At 40.8% G+C, this 21417-nt stretch overlaps 1 protein-coding gene across 3 annotated transcripts; it reads right to left on the bottom strand.

The window, feature by feature from the left end:
• Nucleotides 1-420: 420 nt before the first annotated feature.
• Nucleotides 421-15282, bottom strand: ACSL5 (acyl-CoA synthetase long chain family member 5). 3 transcript variants are annotated; one of them, XM_062495999.1, is made up of 21 exons: nucleotides 15272-15282; nucleotides 11061-11220; nucleotides 10419-10527; nucleotides 9697-9761; nucleotides 9516-9617; nucleotides 9093-9192; nucleotides 7750-7928; nucleotides 7122-7154; nucleotides 6873-6924; nucleotides 6267-6340; nucleotides 5747-5824; nucleotides 5402-5536; nucleotides 4807-4941; nucleotides 4637-4732; nucleotides 4032-4104; nucleotides 3183-3271; nucleotides 2987-3103; nucleotides 2398-2541; nucleotides 1402-1507; nucleotides 957-1024; nucleotides 421-561 (listed from the first exon to the last, which is right to left on the bottom strand). In XM_062495999.1, exons 2-21 carry the CDS (start codon nucleotides 11214-11216, stop codon nucleotides 421-423), a joined length of 2052 nt encoding a protein of 683 aa, XP_062351983.1. In that variant the 5' UTR covers nucleotides 11217-11220; nucleotides 15272-15282. The 3 variants fall into 3 exon arrangements, with proteins under 3 accessions (XP_062351983.1, XP_062351984.1, XP_062351982.1); XM_062496000.1 differs by lacking the exon at nucleotides 957-1024 and having other exon boundaries at nucleotides 1406-1507; XM_062495998.1 differs by lacking the exon at nucleotides 15272-15282 and having other exon boundaries at nucleotides 957-1028; nucleotides 1406-1507; nucleotides 11061-11216.
• Nucleotides 15283-21417: the final 6135 nt, after the last annotated feature.

Genomic DNA, 21417 nt, shown 5'->3' on the forward strand with positions numbered 1-21417 from the left:
TCTGAATTCATGTTAGCATGAATTCATACTGAGTTCAGTCTGATTGCAGATGAATCCACAACAGGTCAAAGTGGAGTTCACAGTTTCAGCAGTAAAACAAGATTTGCTTTTGGCAGTGAGAAGTGCATACATCTGTCTTTTAAAGGCTGAGGTTCTTGTAAGTTTTTGCATTTCAGTCACAGTCCAAGAAAGATGAAAGTTCTGGCTTTGCCTAGACAGTTAATGCTCAGTCCCACAAGATGTTAACACTGCTTGTTGTCAGTTATACTGCAGCCATCTTCATCCACGAGTCATTTTTCTCAAGCACTAGAAACAAATAAATTTAAGCTCCTGTTCCCTTCCACTGAAGCCTGTCTTCACCACAGGCCATGTAGTGTCACAGATTTAACTACTCCATGCAGTTTAAATTGAACTGGTCATTTATTCCTGAGTAGATGAATAGAGGGCCTCAATCTCCTTCTGGAAGAATTTAACAAGGTCTCCTCGCTTTGCCTTCAGTGTTGGTGTCAAGAGTCCATTTTCTACAGAGAACAACTCTGTGTGGATGTACAAGTCTTTAACCTATTAAAAGAAAACAATTTAGTGCATGATGCATCATTAGAAGACACCAGTTCTTCCCAGCTTCCTTGGGCAAGAATTCAGTCCCAGGAGATCCAGTAACTAAACTGTTTTTGTATTTTTTTGCTGCCACAGCAAGAGGGTGGAATTCCAGAGAAGCCCTTACAGCCTGTTGTGAACCTCCACTCCCTCTGTTGGGAATGACTGCTGTTGCCCTTCACAGCCCCTGGTCTCCTGGTATAGGGACCAACAGCCAATATTTCACTGTCTGCTTCAATCAGGTGTCTGGGGCAACTGCCTCAGGGCCCCTCCTGGCACAGGCAGCAGGAATGATGACTTCCCAGCCACTGTGTTAGCAATACAGCTGCTAGTGACAAGCAGGATTTGAAAGTACTCACTTGTTCAAAGGATTTAAGGCCAGCCTCTCTCCCCAGTCTGATCATATCGTCTAAAATAGCTTTCTTCACTGCCTAGAAGAAACAACACAGCAGAAGCAGAGTGGGTAAAGCTGTCATTCTGTAATTGCAGCTCAAAAGCATAACCATTTGCCCAGGCAGGAAGGACTGAGGGTGGAAGAGTACATATTTCAACATTCAACATTTCTCATATTAAGGCCACTACAAAGTCATGTCTGTCTTCTCACTGGAAAAGAAGCAGCAATAGCCCTTGAAACAAGAAACACCTATACTCAGTTCCAGTTTTTGCTGTAAGGCTGTTTGCATGACTCACCCAACATTAAACCAGTTCAAATTACTGAGAACAGGTGGATAGAACGAATTTGGAGCAATGTAGGACTGGACTTAGAATAAAATTCTGTCTCCAACCCACTAAACACAAAGGTACTCACAGGGTTTTTGCAGAGCTCTTCAAAGGAACCTTTTACTCCCAATTTTGCTGCAAATTCTGGAAGCATCTCAGCATCAGGGACCACTATACCTATTAGAAAAGACTGAAAACAAGTGGAAATAGTCAGGCTGAGACCAAGATAAGTCATACTAAATGTCTTTGTGGGCAGTGTTTCTATGACAAGTCATATGTACATCTCCATGCATTTTCAGATTTCAAAGATAGCTGTGAGGATTCCGAGTCACTGAGTGTTGTGACAGCAGTTATTGAAGTACTGACACAGTTTATGTGTGCTGAATGATCCAGCAATTACTTTTGGCTAGTTTACAGATTGAAGACTGGCCTCTGCTAGCATAGGTAACACCTCCATGGCAAAGGAATGGAAAAACACTTGTTTCTGTGCAGGAAGGCTGAGAGAATTGGGGTTGTTCAGCCTGAAGAAGGCTCCATGAAGACTGCTTTGTGGCATTTCAAAACTAAAATGGAGCTTGCAAGAAAGATGGGGACAAATTTTTAGTAGGGCTTGTGGCAATTAGACAAGAGGTAATGGTTTTAAACTATAAGATAGTAAATTTCTATTAAGTACAAAGAATTTTTTGAAAGTGTGAGGGTGGTAAAACAATGGCAGAGGTTGCCCAGAGAGGTGGCAAATGTCCCATCCCTAGAAACATTCAAGGCTAAATGGGGTTCTGAACAACCTGATCTAGTTGAAGATGTCCCTGCTTATTGCATGGGGGACTATTCTATGAATCTAAACTGCACAGAGCTGACCTGACATACTAATCCCACACAAGAATGTAATCAGCCTTTACCCAGCTTGCAACAATGCTAGTTGACACTTGGGAAGTCTATAGGTCTGAGAATATTTTCCTACAAACATGGCTCTCTTAGGAACAGATTTTATTCAAGGACTCTTGTACGTTTGTGCCCTGATCATCCAGAACTTTTTATGGGAGAAAATCTTGCAGGATACTCACTCCTAAAATCACTTACCCTCAGACTTTCACCATGTACAAAGACCTGGGCTACAGGAGCACTTCCAATATAGACATTTTCTATCTTCTCTGGAGCAATATATTCTCCTTGTGCAAGTTTAAATATATTCTTCTTCCTATCAATGATCTTCAGTGTTCCATTCTAGAAGTTAAAAGTGGAAGTCATTAGTTTCAAGTCACTGTCGTGCTTATATAAGAGAAGATTAACAGGCTTTGTTTTGCTTTATGAGAGGCACATCTGGAAGTAGTCTAGAAACCACATACTGGTCATTGCTTTCTACAGAGAGAAGGGTTTTTCTGGTTTCTCCAGTTAGCTCAGGACCTGATTGGAACAGCTCCTTTATTCTCCTCTAACAGAAACCAAGACACCTTGGTTATATCACTTCTACAGTGAAGAATAGTCTTAACTATGAGCCTAACAGGTGCTATTTGGTATCTTGTAACCTAATTGGCCTTTGGAGCTTTACCTGGAGTTGCCTAGTGAATCTCCTATGTAGAGATTTAATCCTAGAATTCCATCTTTAGAGATTACTGTGAAGTAACAGGAATTCACATGCAGAGATGGTTTGTATTAAGCGACTACTCACTGGCAGCCATTTCCCTATGTCTCCAGTGTGGAGCCAGCCATCTTTATCAATTGCTTCTGCTGTCTTCTCAGGGTCTTTCAGATAACCCTTGAATACATTTGGTCCTTTAATGCAGACCTATAGCAAGTAGAGAACACTGTTATCACCAAGTCTTATGTTTCAGTATTTCCTGACATGCACAGGACATGGTACCTACCTCGCCTTCATTGTTAGAAGAGAAGTAGCTCATTTCTTCCACGTCATCTAGTTTTATGATATTACAAGCCAGAGGGGCTCCAACATGGCCTAAGAGGACAAAAAAGACCAAACAAACAAACAAAAAAAGGACTGCAGTGATTGTAGATATTTAATGAGATTGTTCACTGCTTTAACAAGTATTCCTTTAAAGTCCTTGTTTAAAGGGGTCTGGTATCAAATGTTCAAGCAAGTTGTTGCAATGCCATTTTCAGACAGTTAATGTAGGACACATAGCAGGTAAATCTCGATGCTTAGAGCATTATTGGTGTAATCAACCACACCAGCCACAAAAGCTACTCATGCCTACTCAGGAGCACCTCTCATAGATCCTGACATTCATTTGCATTTCATCCTCATTACACTCTGCAGTTACTGTGTTCACAAAATGGTTACTTGAGTCTGAATTTAGGATATCCGGTACTGCTAAAATAAAAGCTAAATCTTCAAGGTCCTTCATGAAAATAATCAAGTATGCCTAATATTTTTGAGTAAAACATCATTTAGGAGACAAATCTAGTTTCTTAAGGCCATTTGGGAAGTCCCTGTGCAGTTTACTCAGCTCTCTCTATTCCTTTCCTAATTCTGGGACAAATTCTAAACTGACCTATGTCACTTCACACTGGGGTTGTTCACCTGGCTGAGTCAAGAATTTTAGTACCTAAAGCAGACAGGTGACTGTTGCTACCAAGAATCATTTTGAGTACCCATGATTTAATTTTCATTAAACTAAAAGCATTAGAGCACCTAGGCTTGAGTGCCTCTTTATATGGACAGCTCTGGGAGACTTCACAAGTCTCAGCTCTCATACCTGTTGTCCAGTCTCCAGGCATTGAGAAAGTGGATCCAGCTGAGCATTCAGTCTGGCCATAAGCTTCAAAGATCTGTGCAAGAAAGGATGCGTATTCCTTGAACATCAAGTCCTTGGTGTGAAAGGACTCAGTTTCAACTGTGCCTATGCTCAAGCCTTCTTAGGAAGGAAGCCAAAACAACCTTTGCCTTTAAGGTATCTTAATCACATTGGTGTAACCAGATGTTAAAGTTCACCTATTCAAACCTGGCTTCAGTCACCTTGTTTTCTGTTCTCAAAGGTGCTACACTGGGAGCTCATTGACCGTCAGGATAAGCCACAAAACACAGAGACAGCTGCCTGACTGAGTGCTGCATGTTCCTATTTCTGCTACTCTATTCCTCTTCTCAGAGCCTAAAGCCTAGTTTTTGGTAGTGTAGTTTGAAGTGGGCCCTGCAGAATTTTTTTTTTTTGTGTTAGAGTTAACTCAGATGAAGCAGTCTGTAAATGCCCAAGACTGACAGCATTTTCCTCAGGAACAAGCTGAACTGGACCCCAGCTATATCACTGTTAACTCATTTGTGCATAGTCAAACAGGGCTTACTTTAAAAGAAAACTCAACTTACCTGACAACCTAATGCTGCTCTAAGAAATGTCAGGACAGAGGGAGATATAGGGGCTGCACCTGTCACCATGATACGCACTTTTCCACCCATGGCTTCCTGCAAGTGAAAAAGAACCCATCAGATCCTCCAATATTACATTGCCTAGCTCCCTTACACCTGGAATAACTTACCTGAGCTGCTTTGAAGACTAGCTTGTCCCAAATGCTGTCATTTCGAATGATGCCCTGTTTTATTTCAGCCATCTTCATAAACACAGCAAATTTTAACAGGCAATTCTTTAGTGGGCTGTTTGCACCACTCTGGATCTGCAAGGAAAAGTACCAGTGACTCTTGGGTTGAACTCACATCTGTACATCTCATTCTTGCCTTGTTAAGAGGCACCAAATCTTATTTTGACGTTCTAGGGTCTGTCTTCACTGCTGCAGTGTCTAGGAGGTGACCCGAAGGGTAAGACTAATTCATATTACTGCTGAAACACTACAGCCATAGTTTTGAGGAACAGGGATCCTGTTAGCTTTGCGCTTGATTCATTTGCATTACAAAAGTAAACAAAGTTTTTGTCTCTTAACAGAAACAAACTTAGCCCAGTCATGACTGAAAACACTGTTCTTACACTCCCAGAACTCTTTCTCCTCAGAAAAGGTTCTAAAAACTTCTTCCTGCTAAGAAGTGGTGATGTTATGACATACTCAATATAATTTTGTATTTGTATGCTTGTTTGGATATATGAACACAAAGAAAACTTAGCTAAAATTGCTCACATACCTTGTCATATATTCTATTGAGCAGTCTTGGTACAACTGGAAATAGTGTTGGCTTCAAGGTTTTCATGTCATCTGTTAGCAGCCTGATATCTCCTTGGAAGAAGCCTACTTTTGCTCCACAGCTATATACCACAGCCTAAAAATTGACCAGACTATCTTTAGTCAAGAAGAATTCCTAGCTTCACTAGCCATAATTATTAGTCTACAAAAATCAGCATGATTTCCAGTGCCCAGCTATTACAAAATAAGAAAAGTTATTGTGTGAATAGGTTTTGAGGACATACGGGTTGCTAACATTTACTGTAATTTGATTTATAACAGTTCAGATATATATCTCTGTACATACCTGTACAACTCTCTCAAACATGTGAGCCAAAGGAAGATAGGAAATGACAACATCTGAACTTGTACACTCAATTGTGTTCTAGAGGGGAAGGAAGTAGAAGTAGGTTAGCATTTTCTGTACCTGCTTGAGTCACTTTTAAGTAGAAAGTAAATAAAATTTGGGTTAATTTGAGTACTTTGAGACAGACACTTCCAATGATTGAAGCAACTCAGGCTTATCCATCCCTTCCTCAAGATTTGCAGCTGTCACTCAGCTACACTAAATCAACATTAGTTTTATGTTTTGGCAAGTCTTGAGATAGATGGTTTAGTGTTCTTAGTATTTAGGACTGACTCATTCTAGAATAACTTCTACATAGAAGTTCTTGTTCAATTCAAACCAAGTTTCTTGCAGTAGTTTTGTCTCATTGAAAAAGGGGCAGCTAGAAAAGCATCAATTTCTGGGAGTGAATGTTTTACAGAAAATGCCCACGTTAAAGCTGGTTTCATGACTGTGGGACATATCCTGGAAAGTAGCTTACCTCTGTGCATCTAAGGAAGGCAGCAGCATTTGAAACAACATTCTGATGTGTCAGCATGGCTCCTTTCGGGTTACCTTTGGAGAGCAAGCAAGGTGAGCTGTGGCTCTGACTGCTTCTGCTGGCAGTTCCCCATGTCTTGTTTGGCTCAGTTTGAACTATCTCAGTGCTAGGCTCAATCCCAGCAATTATTGTCATAAGAGATCACAAATATGCCTCATCTTGAGTGCTTTCAGCTATGGATATTACATAAAGGAGATGGCTACTGAAACAGCAGAGCAATTGGGAGTAGCATAGAGAATGCTGAAACAAGATTTTTGTTTTAGCCCTTGTCGATCAAAATGCACAGTCGAACAACCAATCTCTTGAATATTAAGGCTGCATTTTTCATAGGACAAGACAACATGAATTTGGTTTTTCTTGCCCCCAGTTCTAAGAAGCTTTATCATAGTGGACTTGACTTGTAGTGACAGTATCCCAAGTAAAACTGCAAAAGGTTTATCCTATGGAAGGAATATCCTTCCATATTCTTAGGATTTCTTTATTTTTGTGCAGGGAAGCTGCATGGAGAGGCTCTTTCAGTTGGGAAGCATCACTATAAATTCTTACCTGTGGTTCCACTTGTAAAACACACAACAGAAAGATCTTCAGGCTTAGGAGGCTAGAGAGAAAAAGCCACATAAAGTCAGTGTGAGGATTATGATGGTTATCTGTAATTACATACAATTCCTAACTGTGCTGAATCAGGGATTCTGGTTCACAAAAAAAAAGCTGCCAGCCTCCTCTACTAGCAGCATAGCAAGGGTCTTTCCATAGACTAGATTTACAAGTCTATAGCTGTTTCATAGAGATACTTACAACTGGTTCTCTGATGTTGTTTCTTCCCAGCTCCTGTGTAAAAAAAAAAAAAAAAAAGCTTAACAGATGTGCACAATAGGTGAATAGGTAATTGCATTTCAAATGCAACACCTGTTTTACTACTTTGCCTCTTGATACTCCGTCTCATTCAAACAGAAGCATTTTCCTGACTCCAGTACACATAACTCTGAAAAACTGTCTGCTGCAAGCCTGGAAAGGATACATTCAAATGTGTGGAAAGTGATCAGAACTGCTTAAGGAATTTGGAAGTCCTGAGTGGAGAGGTTTCCTTTTATTTGCCATAGGCCACATCTCCTTACATGTATGCAAGCTTAAGCCTAGTATTGGGATGTCTAAGGAGCCAGTAATTTGCATTTACAGTTCAAATTACACTCAACTGCCAGCGTAGAAATCTGATAAATCCTGTTACAACAGTATCATGAATTAAGCTAAGCAAGTCTTGGCTGTCCACCTTTAGCTAAAGATATCAAGTTGCAAAATGGCTGCTCATCAAGATGTCAGGTACAGGCAGGACAACTGGGTAATGCTTACAATAAAGTGTCATTGTTGCCACAGAAGATCAAGATGTTTACCTGGCAAGGTATTCCAGAAGCCTTTAGCAACTTACCTCAACCTCCTGCAGTGACAGAATCTCAATTCCCACTTTAGCTCCTCTGTCCTGGAGCTCTTTATCAAAGAGATCCATGAGAACAATAATCTTCAGACATGAGGTCTTTTTTTCCTCACAGTTCTTAAGCAAGACCTCTGTCTTTGCAGGCGTGTCACAGATCACCACGCTTATTTCAGCTACAGAAAATAAATTATCAGAAGTCTGTTTAGAAGACATGAGGCCAGTGGCAGCTCAGCAGCACAAACTTTTAGAACATCACATTGGTTTGATGCCATTTGCATTTGTTCATGTGGATTCAGTGGCTGTCTTACAGTACTAAGAAGGTTCCTCCTACCATACTCAACTGATAGTGTAAACCTCATATTCTGGCAATATAAAGTAAAGGCAAATGCTGAGGAGCTGAAGAGATATATCTTTGCTCACAGTCAACATGGGCATTGAGACTTTTGGTATTGCCATGATGTTTTTTAGGTTTAGCCATCTTCCTTAAATCTAAAGAAATTAAGGCCCAATTGAAAGAGGTAGCTAAAATTCTTGAGTTAATACTTCAGCTTCCCTGCAGATGCAGTTACAAAAGTCTTTTCCTTTAAGTCACCAGAGGAACTGGATTTACCTCACCCTGACAGTTCCCAGTTAAACTGGTAGATCACAGCTGTGTAATCCCAAGACAAGACCTGTTTCCAAGATTCACCACTATAACTCTTGAAGTGGTTTTCTTGGCAAATCCTATTTATGGGGTGGATCCCAGATCACTCTAACAACAGTGGATATTTATTTCCCCCATGTCTCTCCTAAGACTGGGGGAAGAAAGTTTGAAGATTTATTTAACTTCCTTGCCAGTTTATTCCATAACAGCCTGCTAGAAGTTGTTTCTGTAGAACATGCAAGAACCAGACAGATTAAACAGATTTAAGCATGTATTTACCCTTCCCTCCTCTACGCTTTTCATCCTACAACTTTAAATCAGACAGACACACACATCTAGTGTTAATTTACATGCAAGTCTGTCTGCATTGTCCAATCGTTTGGCAGTGTGGGAGTTCAAGATTGAAAAATCTCAAATAACAGATAATTGAGCACTCTGATTGCAGAATGATCCAAAGGATCTAGCTTCAGTGGTCTTGCTATCAAGACACTAGGAGACATAGGAAGCCCACTGGATTCTTCTAGGCTGAAGAATGAACCATGTGCCCGACAAAGCGGCTTTACTAAGAAATGAAGAGCTTTAAGAGCAGCTAGGTTAAAGCTACTCTGATTTTTGCAAATTCCCTTGAACTTAGCTCTCTCAAAACAAAATTTCCTAGAAAAATCCTTATGAAAGAGTAGAAGTCAATATTTACCTTTGTTAACAATATATACAATGGCCTCTGGTCCCAGAGTGTCATAGAGTGGAACAGCAACCATTGAGTAGGTGTAGCAGGCATACTCTGAAATTATCCACTGAAAAGAGAAAACAGCACAGCTAAGGAAAACTAGGAGCCCTCAAGACAGGATTGCCTACAGACTTCATACAGCTTGACTAGCCCATGCACATGGCAGTGAGGGCTATGGAAGGAGCACATCCATGAGAATAAGAGTTGTGAGAGGTCATTGTATTGCATGCTTGGAATGGTATGTGCTCAGTATGTGCTCAGTCAGTAAGAAGGGATGTGGGAAGGAAAAAGTTGTGATCGTTTCTCATGTGGCCTAAATCTATTTAAATACAGACTCTCACCCCAAAGTGTCAGAGTAGTGTAGGAAAGAATACACAATTTATTGCTTACCTCTGGCCTATTCTGAGCAAAAATGCCAATATATTGGTTTGATGATGGTTGGCATCCTTTTTGCAGAAGCCCTGATCCCAGGTATTTAGTTCTGTCCGAAACCTGCAAGATAGTTATTCCCCCACTTTAATGTTACAAGGGAGTATCCCAAATTAATTAATCTGTCATTTACAGTACTCACCTGTTTATATGTCAGCCACTGATAAGGTTGCTTGGGTTTCCTGTAGCCTAGACATTCACCATTTCCTAATGAGAGTTCAGAAAAGCAATTTCAAGGCTCAGTACTGAAGTTGCATAACACTACCATAGAAACATTTGAAGTGGGAAGTGTTTTCTGTCAGACATTCAGGTAGCTCCATGGAGAGAAGGACAGTGTCCATAGTTAAGCACTTTGCCCAAACCAATATTGTAAGACTGTTAGCTTTATCCTTACAAGCAACACTTCTAAGAACTGGTGATATTTTTTCCATTGCACAACCCATGTGAGGTTGAAACAGTTTGCAAACCATTTCATATTTCCATGCATAGGACTTGTGAAGTGACCTGCACAAATTCACATTTGTTGTAAACAGGCAGCAATTTTGCAGGAAAATTCACACCGTAAGACAAAGGAGAGGTGTTTCCCCCCTCCCAGCTCCTCTGATGCTTTGTATCTGCTGACTCTTGACTGAGCTCTACCATCTTCAGCTCCCAGTATTTGTTCCTGCCCAGTCTGCCAAATAAGACCAATGCTAAATTGGGACAGGGAAAAATATGGTCACTTGTCTCTCCACTCCACAAAAGGCTAGAAGAGCTTTTGCTAGCCTGCATTATTACCACAGCCAAGACACAAGGAAAAGGATCTTGGAAAAAATTTTGTTTACTTGTGATAGACAAGTACTAACTACCAGGTGCAAAGCTTACCAGAAATACTCACTCCTCTCTGGAAAACTTCATACAGGGTTTTAGCATCTTCAAAGTAATAAGAAAGCAGATTATTATCTGTCAAGAGTGCACCTCTTCTGGCTCCTCCCTAGGAACAGAGCATGGCATGATACAGTGCAGAACAGATTAAATGTCATTTGTTCCTCAGCCATTCTCTCACCATTCCCTTGTAAAACATTTCAATAGCACTGCATTGTTAGGGAAGTATTTTCCATTCCTTATTTTGATCTACTCAGTCACATGCAGAGGAATTTTCTATATGGCCCAAATTCAGTCACAGGTTATTGAGAGGCCTTGACTGACTGCTACCATTTGTCTTATTGCATGAAGTCTAGCAGCAGTTTCAAAGCTGAGGCAGTGCTTTGAAAATACAGGAAAGTCAGTGACAGCCAAAGCCATCTGGTAGAAAGCCCACCTAGTCCTACTTGGAAGGAGCTGCTGTTTCACAACTTAGCATCTTAAGACTTCCTATCTCCCCACCATGCTCTTGAGTTGTCCTCCTGTGAGAGAAGGCTGTGCACATCACACAGGAGAGTTTCCACTGACACCCAGAATCAAAATGGATCAGTATTCAGATTAAGCTCCAAAACAGACCATGCCCACAAGCAGAGAAAGCATTACCTCAATTCCTATTGACTGCTTGTTCAAGTCAACAGGAGGTAAAATGGGTTTTGGCCTGCTTATCACCCACAGGAACATGACAGCTCCAAATGCAATAAGACTGATCAATGCTGGTGTTGGGAGCGGTGAGAACAATACTTGAAGTATCCAGATCATTGTGCTGGATCAGTGGAGCCAGAGTTGAACCTGAAACAAGCAGGAGGTTTAGTAGACTTGAGGTAGAAGCTTTAATTACCTATGAGCTGTGGTTACTTAAGTAGCTTGTTAAACAATACTGCAAATCATTTCAGCAGTTTGCCCCTGGAGAGTCCTGGTACAATAGTGAAGCACACTTATGCAATGTTTTAAGCCTCTTAAGAGATCTTAAGTCACCTGTCCCCATAAATCTTAATCTATGCTGCATCCACCTCCACAAAAAGCTGAAGCCTGATGAAGTCAGACAAGGAAGAGATTCTTTCCATCCTTAAGTAAAACAATCTGCCTGGAGAAAACCAGTATATAATTTCCCAAATCTATCTCCCCAAGTATAACCACAAAAATGCCAATGGTCAGTGATGTGAATTGTGGAAGTAAGAAAATTCCTCAATATTGTAAATGTTCAACAGGAAATGGTTTTGCTGAAATAGGAAGGGTATTGATAAATTACATGTTTGATATACCTACATGTATGTCTGCAGGACAAACAGTATATTCATTGTCAGCTGCCTTTATTGGTCATGCTAGACAAATATTTCAGAAAGCGACAGTGTGGTCAGCCAAAAAAAAAACCAGCACAAATCAAAACTATGAAAGTTGCTTTCTACTAGGAAGTGGTGACCCTAGAAGTCAATGCAATGGAAGTCTAGCTGGGAAATACAGAAAAAATTCTGCTGCTTGCATCCCCCAGAGTATCTTCTGTCAAGGGCAGGGAAGCAAAATCTGAGAATGCACTTTCTTATAGGACACAGAGACCTGAGCTTTCTTCCTTAGAAACAAAGTACTTTATCTCTAAAATGTTCTGATGAGTTTTAAGATTGAATTGCAAGACAAAAGACTGTTTTTTGTCTGAATCAAATCAGATCTCAGCAACTTGTGTTTGCTAGTGTCTAAATATCTGTGCAGGACACACCACCTCACACTTTGCAAGATGAACTACAACACTCTTTCCAAGTGCTTCCTACAGAATCAAAGGAATGCCATCAGTGGATAATATGCTGCTTTCAACTAAACCCCCATACAAGAATACCAGGAGTCCTGATGCAGTGAGTTCAAATTACCCTTTAACTTACCCTTTAATTTACCCTTTAATTCCAGTGAAGTTGAAGGTATTTTACAAACTGTGAATAAGTTCAGCCAGGACCTGAAATCAGAATTTGGGTCTCTGAGCCCAGACTGATCATTTAGATTACCTGTATCTGTTTTACAGTTTTGTAGTTTCCAGTGGCAGTGTTAATCAGAAATCCTGCTGTGTTCTCTGGTAAGAAAAGGCATGCTTTGCCTGCTCAGCGTCTGGATAAGAAAGGGTAACTCAGAGGCTTTTAAGCAAGTCCAAGCTGCTAGATGCACATCACCTACATATCTGAGAAATACCAACTCCCTAGTCCTCTTTTCTACTCTAAGCCTTTAGTTTCCACGTGCCTTTTAAACTCCTGACCTTGGCTTCAGGTACTGAGAGTCCAAAAAGACTGCTACAGCCAGCAGCGAGAAAGGCAGGAACTCTCTACTGATGGGCAATTCTAGTCACTGGGCATATTAAACTTATGGGAGCACAAACCTGTTTGTAGCACAGCATATTACCCATCTCTTACCCTTCCCTTGGGCGTTTATCAATTGAGCCTGGATTAAAAAAAAAAAAACAAAAAAAACCACCAGAACCTAAATCCAGGTCTGCTGATCATGCTGATCAAGTTTACATTCAGGGCAAAGCTACTTAGCAGTTTAGGTTTAGCACTGCTTCATTTGGAAGACTGAAGATCATTAATAAAGTGAATTTGGTAATCAGCTGCTCCTGACACTATATATATATATGGCCCATTAATGGAGCAGATAGCAAGCAGCTTTCTGCAGTGATTAAACTGCATCTGATTTGCACTTGATACTTCCTCTTTCACTAACATGAGCAAGACACTTTTTTATAGCATGAACACTGAGGCAGCTAGGTAGAGGCGTCTCCATTCTCCATCATGAAAGGTTGGATATACAAACTTTTTTCCTTTAGCCTAGAGCCCACTACTAAATCCAAGTGACAGAGCAAATCACATTTGCACCATTTGTATGTTGGAAGCTTTTTAGACTGACATATATATTCTCACATCTTTTTTCTTTTACTTTCCAACAATATTTCCACCAATGGGCTTTAATCTCTTCTATCAAAGCGCATAGGGTGTGTTGTTGTTCAAGCTGTGGCAATACACTGTCAGCAAATTTATCTCAATTCCCAGAATTAAGACAGTTTTTTCCTGTGCCTAGAGCTTTTACTGTAACTATTTGTCAGTCAAAGTAGCTACCAATTTATCACCTCTCAGATCATCCAATTGTCACTTAATCCTGCTGCCCTCAAAGCAGAAGAGGAATCCATACTCAATAGACCTCCCTGTCCATGGTAAGAGAACAGCTGCAGCCTAGATTTGTGCTATGGAACAGCTAGAACCAGAGTTTAACCCACAAATCCAAGTGCCTCATGTATACATAATACCTGATTTACATCAACTTGGTGAAAACTCAGTGCAGAACAAGAAAAAAACAGAGCATTTTGGACAGACACCAGCCTCCTCTGCAGTGTAAGTCTGGGCATGAGTTGCCTTTTTAAACATCAGAGGGGTCAGAGGTGGAGTGTCTGAAACCCCTGAGTTCTGAACACTCAACTTCCAGGGACACAAAATGCACAGGATGTCTCAAACCACCTGTTAAGCCTCTTGTGCAATAAGATACTGGACATTTGAAAGTGTACTTAGGTTGTCTGCCCTGATCGATGGTCAGGGATACGATGTACTAAGCTCCAGAGTCAAAGGCTTAGTTTTTATCAGAAGAGATTACAGAATAGCATTTATAGCCTTGAGTTCAGGAGTACACAGTCTCATTTCTACTGTACCTCCCCCTTTGCAGCTATTCCTTCATTACCTAGAGGGAATTAAAGTTTTTCTCTATGCTCTCCACATGAGGAGATTCTCTCCACTGGAAAGTGGCTGATCTTTTTACTTTTGAGTACATAAATATGAAGAAAAATCAGTGTCATCTCCATTGATGAGTTCATTATGGACAACAAAGCAACCTCAGATACTTGCACAATTTTGGATGCAACAGTCTGCATTGCCTGGGAGAATGTCTTCTGGAGTTATGTACTTTGTATCAAGTTTGCCTAAGCTTTTGATGTGATCATGACATCTTTTTTCTCAGGATTAGTAGGTAGCACTGACTGTTTACAAGCAGGAAAAGTGGAGTAGAGCCACCTACACTAATTAGTTACTTAACCAGCAGTAGCTCACTCTCTCCACTTGCTCATCCTGCAGATGTGAGCCACTGTGCCAGTTATTACTCCTTGGAAACTGTACATTACACATTCCTCCTTGATGCAGCTGAAGTCTTGTGTTCCACAGGGTTTAGGAACATCTAACTTTGAGCAACTTTAAAGCGCAAAAGCTCAGCAGTCACTTCTGAGCAAAGCTATGCAAAAAACGAAGCCAAATGCTCAGTAACCTGCATTAAGCCCAGGATGTACTTCAGTGAGGCTTTGCTTTTAGAGTGCCTCTTCAGAGAGTCAGAGCCAAACAGTTCAAGCACCCTTTGATCTTAGCTGAGAAACTCTCTGCCAGAGGGTGGGAAAGGACAAGGCCTCAGCAACATACTTTGAGGAAGCAGAGAGCTGTGGTTTCTAAGCCTTGCTGATAAAATCTATTGAATTCAAACTTTCAGGATATTTAAATAGAAAGGCCTTTTTTTTTTAGTAAGTAATTTTACTGTGTTGGATATTACTGTCTCTCCATCAGGAGGGCAACAACATCATGACCCTACTTAGTACTAAAAGTTATTTTCTCAGGTTAATTGAAAAGCCAAGCTTTCATATAGTCTTTATATCAGATTTTCTCCTTGAAACTACCTACTCAGAAACATGCTCAACTGGCCCTTTGAAGTTTTTAAGAATTTAAAATATAGTCAGTATAGCAGGTTCTGTTACTGTTTATCCAATTGGATAATACAGATTAACTTCTTGCAAAACATTCCTGCATCAAAACTATATTAATAGGAAGTTTTCTCTAGTGATAGGGCATGGTATTAAGAGCAAGGACTAAAGCTTGATTTGAAAATTTGCATAGAACTCCTAAGAAAACTAGAATATTATCACTAGGCACCTTAGCCACACAGAGAAAAGGTAGCACTTAAAGTTTCTAGATATTAATGCCTATTACTTCATATTATCGCAGCACTTCTATTATGAAGAACAAAGAACAAACACATACCTGAACTTAATTCAGCCCAAGGTCCACAATTAACTGATAGCACACTACCAGAGAGATTTCCTAGGAGTCTCCTGAGAAACTCATTATCTTGAACCCTGCATCTAATCACTGCACTTGCACATTGGATTTAGTAAAGCCCATGTGAGTAACAACAAGCAAACTCATGAGTAATAAAACAAATGCTGTAAAACTTCATTACTTACAGAGAAAATATAGCAGAGCATGTATAGGGATGAGAACTAGTGAATAAAGGCACCTACCATTTTGAATAGGTAGGAAATCAACCTCTTCTCCTTAAGTAAAGGGAAGCCTGGGTATCACAGTACAAAACCAACACCACTTAGGTAACACTCATGTTAAAAACTGCAGCTAGTTTCCTGTCCCCGGATTAAATAAATCAGCAAGCAGAAAAGCATGTTGGGAGGGTAGCTTTAAAGGGGAAGAACTTGCATGGGGGAACTGGAATGATTAAAAATACTAAAACGAAAACAGCCCCAACAACGCACCCACACGGGGAAGTCATTGAGCTTTTTTGTTAATGAAAACAGCTTAAAGTAGATCTAAATGAAAAGTAAACCAAAACATTCTAAAATTATATTTATAGTTTATTCTCTCTATTCGCTATTATCTTCTCCATGTATAAAGCTGTATTCTCAACAATAGCAATCTTTTCTCTATAGCGGCATATATGTTAAGGTGAACAGAGCTTTGTAGCCTGTAATACCAACAAAAAGTTTTAACTACAGCATTTCCCATGTACTGCTGCAATGGACATGCTGGTGGGCTGGATTTCTGCTGATGGTTTTGTTTTACTTGAGTTTGGGGTTAGGTTTCTTGTTGTTGCTGTTGGGTTTTTCCTTGTTTTTGTTGTTTTTTTTCCCCAAAAGCTACCTAGTTCTTTCTGTTCTGTTATAGACATACGTACATGCAATTATTTGTACAAGGTAACAGTGAATCATGTTTCAAGCTTCAGTTTTGTTTCCTGTTATGACAGGGATTTTTTTATGATTTCACAGTTTTCTTTTTTTTTTTGTTTTTGTTTCTTGGGGGTTTTTTTGTTTTTTATTGTTTTGTTTAGAAGTTTATAGGTGTTGCAATTTCCCTTTTTCTCTTCAATAATATAAACTAATATAACTGGAATTTTGCAGTAAGTTTGGAGGGATGGGAAGACAATAACTTCACCTATCTCTCTACTTTATTGCCTTAACCTCAGATTGTAGAATTGTTTCCTTCACTTAGGAGTTTTGCCATCTGACAGTTTTCCTATGCTGCATGATTTCAGAATAATCTTATTAGCTAGACAAACCATAAAGCTGAGATGGAATTAACACAGCATGTACTTGCATCCAAAATACAACCTGCACTAGACCTTGGCTTACTAAAACACATAGCCCCTACTAATTTCAATTATGCTTTTATTGCTGCTGTAAACTTTATAATATTTGGGTAGACCTAACTTACGTGTAGTTGTGGCATTATTTAGCCATGTAGGTATCTTTTAGTGAAACTGAGAGTTGATTCACTGATATTCCTGTAAGCTGAGCATGAGAAGGAAATAGCTTTTTCCTCATGAAACTCCTCTGCCTTTGGCTTTGGCCTCCCTGACCTGTTCCTGTGGCATTTCAGAGAAGCTTTGAGCTTCAGCTTTAATAGTGCCTGTAAGGGGGCATTTATGCTTATAGCAAGGAAATAGGGCTGGGGTCCCAGCCCAGCCAGGTCCACTATCACCCACTCTGTGTGCCTCTCTCAGCAGTTCCCCCCTTCAGATATCTGGCTTCAGGCTGTTATTATTCCAGGAGCAAGAGAAAAAGCAGTGAGTTTGTGCTGTCATTGGTCAGCTGTTGGGTAGCAGTGCTGTGCATCTCAGGTGCATTCTCTTTGCTGCAGGGTGGGAGAAATGCTCACAGCATAGCCCTACCTGGCCTGCCAGGAGCCCAGGATGTGATGCAGAGCTCCACAAGCTGGTCAGGCTACACTCTACTGCCTGGGCTCATTGGGTGTTACAGCTCCAACATAATTGGGATTAAAGGATGCCCATAGGAAAGCTTCTCCTTAATGATAATTTCTGTTCAATGCTCATAAATTAGAATACAGCTGACCCTCCTCCCCTGATAAATATAACAAGTGACATGCAAATGTTGAGGCTTTTAATTTTTCAGAAATTATCTGAATAAACTCTAGACTTTTGAAAGGCACAGATTTTTTTTTTTGCTAGTGATTTTCTGTCAAAAAACAAAGCAGAGTTATGAATCTCAGCCTTTACTTCTCTTTGTGCATGTATATAAAATTTGCACCTCTATCCCTCATACCCATTAGTGACTTAAGATGAGCAGTAGGTAGCTTATGTATATTGGGAGTTCAGGTTGTTTCCTTTCTGTTGTCACTGTCAAAAAAAGTTTTGCGTAGAGGATGAATCAAGTGAGCTTTTGTAACAAACATTAAGGTCAAGGCACAGTATAAACTTTTGTTATCTGAAGATGTCAAAAGAACCTTTTAACATATAGCAAATAGCAGAGGATGTAAATAAATGAAAGGAAAGCGTTGGCTCCATGTACCGTTTTCTCTGTTGTCCCTTCAAAACCTGGATTTAAATTTTGTGAGTCTGTGGGAGGTGTGAGCTCACTTTATTTGAATTATTTTTTAATTCCAGTTTGTTTTCTTAATGCTGTAAACATAATAATTCTTTATTGCTCTGTTCTGCTTTTCAGGGGTCATGTCCGGCTTTGTAAAGCAGAATAATTGCACTGGAACAGAAATTATCTGAGAGCACAAGTGTGTTCCTCAGGAAAGGAGATATGGATAGGAGATGGGCTTAGGACTTGGAAGAGTAGCATGCTTTTTTGCCATCTCTCTTGCTTGCAGCTTGATTTCAGGTCTATTTTTGTCTCCACCATCCTCTCTGCACACAAGCAAGAGCTTGGAGAAGGCTCCATCTCTACAGCTAGAACAAGCAGTTGTACCAAGGCAACAGTCTGGTGTGCCATACCCTATGATATGGGCTTTTAAACCATTACAAAAGGCATTATTGCCAGCTTCTATATTCTTAGCTAGGGATTAAGCTAGATTCTATTGTATTAAATGTTGACAGTAAGGTTGTGCATTTAAATGATCTAGCATATTGCATCTATTACTGCTTGTAAAGCTGTGGAAACAAATATTCTTATATTTTTGGAATCTGGTTAAAACATTAGTCTGAATGGGAGCCTAGAAGTGGTACTTTGTGCCTATCTTTAAATAGGCATAACTAACCAACTGATAAGAAAATGGCTTCAGCCTGGACTGTAGACAGATTTCTACCTCCAGCCAGTCTATAGCAACAGGGAGTGTTCAGGTGGCTGTTCTCATTCAAGCTGTGATTTCCCTATATGCCACCCCTGAGCCCAGACCTGCTTCTTTAATAACATGCAGCCAGTTATGCAGCTGTTGCCTTTAACAGCACATAGGGTGATAAGAAGGGGGCACTGGATCCAGGTATTGCAGCAAATTGAGGTTATTATCCCTCTTGCAGTACTTCTCTGCAGGAGCAGGAAGCCCAGTATTTGGGAAACACAGGCTCTGACTGGGAGGGATTTGCTTACCTTCCTTCAGTGCTGGAGGAGGGTGGAGGGGCTGGTACAGCTTGCTTCCTTTGCTGATTTACTACTCCCAAGGGGTGTTCTAGGGTTGGTTCTTCCCCAGCTCCAGTGGTGTTGCCCCAGCTCCCGTGGCAGGACTAAGCCCCGAATCATCAGAGTGTGGCTTTAATAAACAGGCGACACTGCACCCAGGTAACCTTTGAACCTGCCTTGCAACAGGTTCAAAGGTAAAAAAAAAATATTCCTGATCAAATATAAAGAGCAATTTTGGCTGGTTAGAAATGTTAAACATACAAGTCTTGCATAACAGCATTAGAAGAGAGCAGTGCATTGTGAAAACTAACCCCAGCCCTGTGAAAGCTGCAGCCCTGGGTTTTTCATAGGGCTCTCCTTTACTCCAAGTGTGCAGGGGCACTGAATAATTTTCTGCCTCACCGAGAAAAGGTGCCTCTAAGATTGCACTTCAAGCAAGCAAATATATTCCAATGTTTTTCACTAGATTCTTTGTGTAGCGTCCTGTCCTTAACACGTCCAGCCGTTGAGGCACGGGTTTCCCTTGCAGCTCCAGGGGTCTGTGAAGCAGCCACAGCCACCTTGGGGTCAGGGCTCTCAGCGCAGTTGGGAGGCACGGGGAGCTGGTTATCTCACCATGGAGCACCTTCCCTTTTGACACTGTGCAAAGGTTACTGCACTTGCTCAGCTGACAAGAAGGCCAAGCCTGTTTTGTGAGGGATTTCTTGTGTTTTTTAAACCAATGGTGGTTTTGGTTTGGTTTTTTTGCCCTCCTCTATCTCTGAAATGGGAATAAGAGAGCGCCGGTGTTTAATGCTGCTTGAGAAAGACAGTTGTGAGGTGAGGTATGCAGGCTGAGCTAGCAGGTGGAGCTTTGGATGTGGATGTGATCTTTGGAAGACATTTTCTGCACATGATCCAAGAGATTGGGCTAAATAGCAAAGTCCTTTCGGCACTCATTTATTACAGAGCGTCCAAAGGAGGGTAAGAAAGATGGTGAAGTGCCTTGAGGGGAAGCTGTATGAGGAGCTGCTGAGGGCACTTGGTTTGTTCAGCCTGGAGAAGAGGAGACTGAGGAGGAGAGCTTTCTTGTGATGGGAAGAGGAGGGGCAGGCAACTCTTTGTGGTGACCAGTGACAAGACCCAAGGGAATGGAAGTTGTGTCAGAAGAGGTTTAGTTTGGATATTAGAAAAAAATTCTTCACCCAGAGGGTGGTTGGGCACTGGAACAGGTTCCCCAGGGAAGTGGTCTCAGCACCAAGCCTGACAGAGTTCAAAAAGTGTTTGAACAATGCTCTCAGGCACATGGGGTAACTTTTGGGAATGGTTCTGCGTAGGGTAAGGAGTTGGACCCGATGGTCCTCGTGGGTCCCTTCTAACTCAGAATATTCTGTGATTCTGTGACTGGTCAAGGTAATAAAGCTTTTGTTGATCTAGGTCTGGTTTGTCTGGTGCTGGAATTTGACTCATGTATGATATCTGAAGAGTAAGCTAATACTAACACTTTTCACTTAAGGCTTTAAGTATTCTTAATTGGTGTAAAGGAACCTGCCTGTACCAGTGGATATGAAAAAAAGTGAAAGCAACTGTGCCAAGGCAGCATCCTAGACCTTCTGGTTGCAACCTCCTCTTAGATTTTAGAAAATGCCAGTTTAAGAAGGATGACAGAAAATTAATGGCAAAGTTTTCCAAACTTGGTGCAAGGAGGTGATTCCAATGTTGAAGTCTGTTGACTTTTGTCTGTGGTGCATCTTGCATATGGGAAACAAAGCAGTTGATTCAAGATTTTTACAAGGTATGTAACAGATACCAATAATTAGCAGTTGGGCAGGTCCCCGTTCAGCCTAAGTGGATATTGCATCATCATCTCAAAAGAGCTGGAGTGGCTGACACCATCTGTGGTTTTGGCTCCTAGATGTGTTTTATAAACCAGTGGGGGTGGGGGAGGAAGGCAGGGAAGCATAGCAGAGTCACTTGAGAAGGGAACAAAGCCCTGAGCTAGCTGTATGTCTAAAGCTGTAACTGCTTTTCCTTCTCCACCCTTTCCCTCTGGTACATAATGTACATGGCATTTTACCTCATTTGAACAGCAAATTAGTCCAAATTGTGGTGTTTTGTCACCTTTCACCTACAGCTTCTTTCTAATGAATTAAAACTATTGATTAGTTCATTGTTAGAAACTGAGCCAATTGGAACTGTGTGTGTGTGTCATCCCTGAGTCTGGCAGAGGAGGCTCTTGGTCAGACATCCTGCTGAACTGCTAATAGTGTGTAACCTTTTTTCAGCTTGATTTGAAAGCAGGTGTGAGAAAACACATTCACAGGTCCTGGAAGA

This window comes from Cinclus cinclus, chromosome 7 (assembly GCF_963662255.1).
Source record: "Cinclus cinclus chromosome 7, bCinCin1.1, whole genome shotgun sequence".
NCBI lineage: Eukaryota > Metazoa > Chordata > Aves > Passeriformes > Cinclidae > Cinclus > Cinclus cinclus.

Coding starts and splice junctions, on each gene's coding strand:
- ACSL5 (XM_062495999.1), bottom strand. CDS start 11,216: ATGATCTGGATACTTCAAGTATTGTTCTCACCGCTCCCAACACCAGCA. Junction 3,104..3,182: donor CTTCTAACAATGAAGGCGAG/GTAGGTACCATG, acceptor TACTTGCTATAG/GTCTGCATTAAAGGACCAAA. Junction 1,025..1,401: donor GCTCTGCAAAAACCCTGTGA/GTACCTTTGTGT, acceptor TCTTCTAGGCAG/TGAAGAAAGCTATTTTAGAC.